The sequence below is a fragment of the Gobio gobio genome, assembly GCF_949357685.1.
Source record: "Gobio gobio genome assembly, chromosome: 16".
NCBI classification, from domain to species: Eukaryota; Metazoa; Chordata; class Actinopteri; order Cypriniformes; family Gobionidae; genus Gobio; species Gobio gobio.
In genome coordinates this window covers 8,108,115-8,115,659 of record NC_137109.1, presented here as the reverse complement: position 1 = coordinate 8,115,659, position 7,545 = coordinate 8,108,115, and the positions used below count along the sequence as shown (strand labels likewise).

At 38.1% G+C, this 7,545-nt stretch overlaps 2 protein-coding genes across 2 annotated transcripts in view; both read right to left on the bottom strand.

The window, feature by feature from the left end:
- Positions 1-472: 472 nt before the first annotated feature.
- On the bottom strand, positions 473-3,352 carry LOC307139803 (L-threonyl-[L-threonyl-carrier protein] 4-chlorinase). Its single transcript, XM_079838902.1, has 8 exons — positions 3,318-3,352; positions 3,195-3,241; positions 2,620-2,845; positions 2,302-2,545; positions 2,133-2,224; positions 1,478-1,617; positions 985-1,089; positions 473-896 (listed from the first exon to the last, which is right to left on the bottom strand). The coding sequence occupies exons 3-8, from the start codon at positions 2,747-2,749 to the stop codon at positions 813-815; spliced, it is 795 nt and encodes a 264-aa protein (XP_079695028.1). The 5' UTR covers positions 2,750-2,845; positions 3,195-3,241; positions 3,318-3,352; the 3' UTR covers positions 473-812.
- Positions 3,353-5,571: 2,219 nt separating this feature from the next.
- LOC307140274 (uncharacterized protein) overlaps positions 5,572-7,545 on the bottom strand; it is a 34,205-nt gene continuing 32,231 nt past the window's right edge. Inside the window, exon 7 of the mRNA XM_079839649.1 lies at positions 5,572-6,748. Coding sequence (XP_079695775.1) covers positions 6,521-6,748 — 228 coding nt within the window. The 3' untranslated portion in view covers positions 5,572-6,520. The remainder of the gene's footprint in view (positions 6,749-7,545) is intronic.

The following is a 7,545-nucleotide window of genomic DNA, read 5'->3' as shown; positions in this document are numbered from 1 at the left end:
ATCAGAGCTCTTTTCTGACTGTATTACAACACTCCCCGCTCTCTACTGCATAAATTACGTGAGCAATATTGACTGCTTCAAGTGATCATGAAGAAATAGAAAACAAAGAAACTGCTGCTGGTTTCCAACGATAGTTTTTACCAATGCAAAACCACAATTCCACTTCAGATACCCAAACCCATGTAGTTTCGACCTTATTTTCAATGTCTACAATTACCCTATTCATTGGCCCAATGGCTCCATGACACAAAAGATTAGACTAGTGAATCCGATAATAACCCCATTATTATCGGATTCAGAATATAATCTAATTTGAGATGATAAATCTAGATCCAGAGCAAGACAGAAAGTCATGAGATCTAGACACAGACCATGTCTCTTGATACCACATGGGGAATACTTCAGTTTATGATCTGTGATTTTTGACCAAGATTTGTTAAATAAGTTGCAAATGACTTAAACACCCAGAGGTAATATTGAACAATTTATTATTTCAGATCAGTTACATGTTCAAAATGTGACAGTTCAGTCACATTAGATAATAACATCCCATGACACATGATTTCCAGAAAAGCCTGAAAGATACAGTACACACCCAAAGTTTGAATAATTACACTGCTATAGCCATGTAAATATTGCATCGGAAATCTTTCAAATGATACTTTTATCGTCAACAACTGTTTATAATACAAATAATATAAATAAGAGTTAAACATACTATGTTCGTTCGAGGGGACACACACAGTTAGAGATTAATTGGTTCCTATAGCCAAAGCATCCATGTCTTAAATAAAGAGTTCAGTGTAAGCCGGTCACAGTTTGGAGGAGAAATGGTTGTATTTGTCAAAACCGCTGACCAGCACTGTAGCAGGAAAACTCCTGGGACGCTCAGGGTCCTGTCAGGAAAACACATATTTATGCTCTTAACTGCTAAATATCTGTATGTGGAGTGTCATCATTTTGTAAACTGAGAGAGATTTTTACCTGGATTGGATAAGCACATGTAGGGACATATCGGATGACGTAGCCACAGCGCCTCCTATCAGATGTGTTGGGATCGCTGGCATGGACCAGAAATCCATCATGGACCTGTGTGGGAACAGAATTCAGACAAATAAATGCTTGGGACATTCTTAAATTAAACTCCACCTTATGGTTAACGCAATAGCAGCTGTAAATTGAACGTCTGGTTTCCTGTCTGATCCGCTTCTTAGCTGTACAATTGTCGGTATCTTCCCTGTAGCAGCTTTGAGACTTGAGACTGACTATTAGTAACTTTGCAACAACATGTCAACTTATTCTACAAATCCGAACCCTACCTAACAGTCTACAAATACTCTAATGACTGGTAGTTGACAAGTGGTTGCAAATTATAGTTAGTGAAGTGGACCATAAAAATAAAGTGTAACCTTGACGGGTAGTGTACCTGCCTTCTGTCACTGCCAGAGAAACACATAAAAGACATATTCATACTCACAGACATCTGACCAGCTTGAAGGGGGCATAAGAGGGCCTTCTCTGCCTGCACCAGCTCCTCTGGGATCTCTTGATTGACACTCAGCATATTCCCAACTCGTTGTGATTGGAGATGGGGCAGAAGACCAGAGTGGTGACTTCCTGTTGGATAAATAAGGCCGATTTAGACACTTTGCATGACAAACCAGTAGGGCTGGACGATTCATCGCAATTAACCTGAAATCGCGCTCAAACCTTAGTGGCTTAGTGCGATTATGAAATCAACATATTATTTCATAGTATTCTATACAATGATAAAGGCTATATTGATTAGCGTTGAAGTATAAATATACTTTATTAAAATACCAGAGAAGGAACTCAGATAAACCATATACTGTTGCAGTCGTGTGTTTATTAATCATGTTTAATCAATCAAATCTGTTTATTCAGCTACAGCGATAGTATGATGCCAAGGGGGATTTCCTGGAATGACGTGCGTTATTGTACTTCTGCGGGGTGTATTTGAGTTTCTGCGCGAGAGTGCCCTCTGGCTTTCAGATGGAGCAGTATTTACTACTGATCACAGAGCTTCACTAACAAGCTGCGCATTAAAAAAATCACAGCCTTGTTAATTTCGATTAATCATGCAAGCCAGGCACATAGAGCAGTGTTTGTACCTGGAATAACCTGCAGTGCTCCATTGTCCTCATGCGAGTCATCAAGGGCAAGCCAGACAGACAGGACAGGGCCACCATCAAAACCCCAGTACCTAAAGACCAACACATGATGATACCTGAGCCAATAGAAAACCAAAAACACCATTTTATTATGTGGAACGGTGCTTACGTCATGTCCTGGTGCCAGGCCACAAATGGCATTCCTTCCATCTTCTCATTGCTTAACTGGATGACGCCATTGCTTTCTGGCTTTCGCACTGGATATTTACAAATGAATCTGGAGTCAAGCAGGATGACGTCCGGCCCCAGGACCGCAGTGACCACCTCGAGGAGCCTAGGGTGCTTGCCGAGGGCCATCACCCAGTCGTACTCCTTGTGGATATTATGAAGGCTGTAACCGGTGTATTCTTTACCTGTAAAAGAATACTTGGGTTATTTCATTTCCAAAGCCAAAGCGCATGAATGCAGCCGTTCCACTGAACCTCACCATGTTTTCTCTCCAGCTCAGCGAAGGCATCTCGGGCCTGCTGCAGCTCTTCTGGACTCAGGATAGGAAGAGCCGACAGATACCCCAGCTGCTCGTACTGGGCCTGAATCTCAGCCACGTTTATGCTCATGTCTGAAAAGGCAGTGAAACTTCGGCTGGTCTGCTTCGGAATGGCTTGGCTTAAACTCAGCGGTGCAAACTCCACAGGGAGACCTGTTTTTATAACCTGTGGTACAGAGCGGTGTGTTGGGAGAGAGAAATATGGGTATTAAACTTTGGGTCCATGCTCAGTCTGGCATTTCCTTTTTCGACCTCTGAAAACCTCCTTGTCTTGGCCTTGCACCTCCTCACTTATTCACTGCAAATTTATTCTGGGTTGTTTATGCAGGAACAGAGAGTACTATAGTGTCTGAAGGCAATGGTCCATGAGCAATTAAATGGGAAGTACATGTTACTCTTAAGCACATAAGGGTGGAGGTGAGCCACAGTTAGCAGTTCAGTTAAAAGATGCCATCTGTCTAGTAATACACTCATTTTTAGTGTTAAAGTTCATTGAGCCAACAAGAAACACACACCTGAGTCTGAAAGCTGTTGGTTTCTTTGCGCTGAGTCTTGGTCCAAGCTGGAGAAAAAACACATACACGTATAAAAAAAAAGTTGTATTTAACCACCATGCATGAAATCAAGATCAGCAATACCTGCTCTCTGCTGTTCAGGCTGTTGCTTTCTGAGGTGTTATGCTCTTTGCCTTAAAACTGTGTGTATTTATAATCATATGAGAATTAGGCTCCTCCTACATTACAACATCATACATACCTATTTTAGACTCCAGGAAAAAGAAATAGGGATATATTTTTAACAACCCTTTTCAAAATAACCTAAGGTGTGTCAGCATTAAATGTGAAATATGCTGAAAGCTGATGATGCTGGGAAATTCAAGGAGGTCCCAAAAACATTTCCTTTTGTGTGTAAGATTGTTTTTTGTGTTTCTGTAACTATAGACATTACTCACAAAAACACAATGGAAAGCTGTCATCTCTCAGCACGTTCTGAACGTGATGTCACCTGATCTATTATGAAATCATTTATTAAAATATGATCACTTAGAGAGTATACATCTCATACCCATAGTTATTTACTATATATATTGCACTATATATGAAGCTACTTAGATAGTTTTTATCTTTTTAAATCACCCTGACCTTGTCTAAAGGTGAACAAAATAATGGCATCAAATATTTATTAAAATACAAATTGTAAAATTGTAAAATATTTCTACTTCTAAACGTCTAATTCTAAAATGCGTTAACATTTATAGCATTATTGTTTTTTTTCTCTTAAATTTACGTACAACTTATTCCAGTTTTTAAAGACATTTTTGAAGAGGAAACAATAGAATGAACCTTCTAGCAGTAATGAATATTCCTTGTCCATAAATGTTTCATTAAAACCAACGAAGATTAAATATAGAGTGTATATAAATTCATGGTCAGAATTATTGGCACCCATGGCTGTTTTTTAATCTTTCATTCAAAAAATTCACAAAAAATCGATCCTTTCATTGAAGTAAAATATTTAAAAGTCAGGGGTAAATCACATTATGAACTAAATGCTTTTCTCCAAAACACGCCGGCCAAATTTAATGCCAGACATTTATTAAATACTTTTTGCAACCTTCTTTTGATAAAAACTCTGAGTCGTCTCCTATAATGCCTGATGGGTTTGGAGATCAGAGATCATTCCTTCATACAGAATCTCTCCAGATCCTTCAGATTCCCAGCTCTTCTCTTCAGTTCATCACTCATTTTCTATAGGGTTCAGGTCAGGAGTGGGACGGCCATGGCAGAAGCTTCATTTTATGCTCAGACATTATTAGATTATTGTGTTGATTTTGATGTTTGTTTTGGGTCATTGATTGGGCCTATTATCAGATTTCTAGCAGAGGCATAAAGTTTTGATTTTTTATCTGTTGGTATTTGAATCCATGATACCAAGAATCTGAACAAGATGTCCAGGACCTCCACCAAAAAATAGGTCCAAACGCTAAAGATCCAGCTGTATTTTAACCATGGGCATGGGTTTTTTTTTTGTTTGCACCAAACACATCTGGTGCTCTTACTGTAGTTTGATCTGACCACAGAACCCGGTCCCTTTTGAAGGTCCAGTCGTGTCTGAACACTGAATATACTGGAGATTGTTTTTGGATGAGTGAGGATTTTCTCTTGTAACCCTCCCAAACAACATGTGCTGATGAAGAGGTTGTTCAATTTTTTTTAGGCTTTCTGACCCCAAGACTCAACTAATCTCTGTAATTCTCCATCTGTGACCCTTAGAGAGTCTTTGTCCGCTCAAACTCTCCTCCTCTCGTGCTTTAGGACGATATAGACACACGTCCTCTTCCTGACAGATTCATAACATTTCCTATATTGGAAATGTTGATCAGAACTTCTTACCTGATGATGGATATGGGGATCGTTAATGCTTTAGCTAAACACTTTCTATTTTGTGAAACAATTGGTTTTGCTAATTGTGATGATGATTAAGGAAATTTGACCTTTGTGTTTCCTCATATTTAAACTCCTGTGGAACAAGACGTCATAGCCTGACAAAGTTTATGATTCTAGTCACCCTACTGTAAGATAGCACACCAGGGTGTTCAGATTCAAAACATTTCCTAGATTGGAAATGTTGATCAGAACTTCTTAATTATTGCCCTGATGATGGATATGGGGATCGTTAATGCTTTAGCTCTTTTCTTACAAACACTTTCTATTTTGTGAAACAATATTTCCTCATATTTAAACTCCTGTGGAACAAGATGTCATAGCCTGAGAATGTTTATGTTTCTAGTCACCCTGGTGTGCTACTGTAAGTACTAATGGGAATATGCTTCATAGATATTTTACTATATAAGATTTCTAGGGGTGCCAATAATTGTGGCCACAAGTGTTTAGGAGAAAAACATTTATTTCATAATTCGATTTTCCTCCCACTTTCAATTGTTTCACTTCAATGAAAGGTTCGATTTTTGCGAATGTTTTGAATGATAAATCAAAAGGATAAACGATGCAGATTTATTTTTACAGACATCTTTGATCATATTTGTGCCAATAATTCTGACCGTAACTGTATGTGTGTGTACCTATATATTTAAAATATACTTGTAATTTATTAAATTATTCATTGTTAATGTATATTTTATTGAAACAATATAGCTGAACATTTCAGAGTAATTATAAGAGACAATTATAATGGGTTATAATTTTATAATCAAATAAACAAAAACAATGCCTGACCTAACAAGTACAAAGATGGGCATTACTGGATGAGAGACAACTTTTCATTTAAATGAATCATCATTCATATCCTGTTTTCTTTTTCATCATTTATTTACAATTTTATACTTTTAACTTTTTGAATAATCAATTGTATTTGTTATTTGTATTCTAGTGTCAATTGCACTTTGATTTGTTTGGGGGGAGTTGACTGATACAACTGAGCAAATATCCTGGAAAAATCCAGCAAATGTAGGAAATTCCAATGGCCTCGGCTTTCCTTATGGTCAAAGTGCAAAAACATCTGAAGTTGTTTCCTGTTAGTAATGTATTAAGAAAAGGTCTATTTGCTGACACATTAACTGGACAAAACAGATAGGCTATTAAAATATTTACTGACAAGGATTGTTTGAGTTTCATGCTTTCAGCCATTGAACTGGTTCAGATTGTTTCATATTAAAACTATACACATGTGCACAGTTTCCACACAGTCACTGTACAAACACAAGCCTTTCAAGAATATACAAGGATAATACAATAACAAATAAGAATAAATATAGCAGTTTAAAGATAGAAAATAGCTTGTTTCCTTCTGTTTAATATGCTGAATCAGTGCGTGTCAGTGTTCAGGGGAAGTCCAGCTGGCCGTGATGTTCACAGTGTTTGGGACACACGTATCCCCCCCGCTGCTCTTCCCGGTGCTTCCGCCTGTCTGTCCTGGGCCGGTCCTGCTCGTTGTTGCAGCGATGCACCAGAACCGGATCTTTCTCGGCTGGAGATTTTTTCATCAGCAGTCTCTGGAGAATCTGTTTGTCTGAGCGTTCCTTGCGAAAATCATCCTCATACACCTTTAGCTAAGAAAGAGATATGATTTCAAACACATTAGATATCGGTTTGATTTCGCCTTTCATGCAGAGTAAATGTGCAGCTGTCAGTAATCATTTCTGTGATTGCATTACACATGCAGAAATTAAATGCTAAATAATGGTTCAACTAATATTAGTGTTCACATCAATCCATTAAAACCTGACAAGATGATTATCAGCATTCCTGTGAAGCACAATGCCGTCTATTTTTAGCCTGTAAGGTTAAGATCATGTTTTATGACATATTCAACATCAAGACACCATGACATAACAATTAGTTTCACTGGAAACTACCAAACCTCATTTCCTTCTGCGGTAAGATTCTTTATTTTATAACAAGACGGAAATCTGATGAACGTGATCTATGGTGACAACATCATGATAAAGGTTATTCATTTTCTAAAGAAACGCTCAAATCCATCCGTACTGTTTTGGCTTACATAAATATTATTTTCTTTCCATTAACCGAGTGAATTGGGTGTGTAATCTTCTGCTTATGTGTTCAATAGGTAACTGTGATTTCACCAAGAATTGAATACACCAATGCGATTTGAGGGACACGTTTACAATAATAAACAATCATAAACAGCTGGCTGACTTTTCTATTGTTGACATGACATGGTTACATTCAGATGGTAACAAGCGTAAGGATTTGAGCTTTGAGTTTAACAAGGGCCACATTGTGATGCCTAGACGACTGGGTCAGAGCATCTCCAAAACTGCAGCTCTTGTGGGGTGTTCCCGGTCTGCAGTGGTCAGTCTCTATCAAAAGTGCTCCAAGGCTC

Coding starts and splice junctions, on each gene's coding strand:
- LOC307139803 (XM_079838902.1), bottom strand. CDS start 2,749: ATGAGCATAAACGTGGCTGAGATTCAGGCCCAGTACGAGCAGCTGGGG. Junction 2,225..2,301: donor GCCTGGCACCAGGACATGAC/GTAAGCACCGTT, acceptor GTTGGTCTTTAG/GTACTGGGGTTTTGATGGTG. Junction 1,618..2,132: donor AGCACTGCAGGTTATTCCAG/GTACAAACACTG, acceptor TTTATCCAACAG/GAAGTCACCACTCTGGTCTT.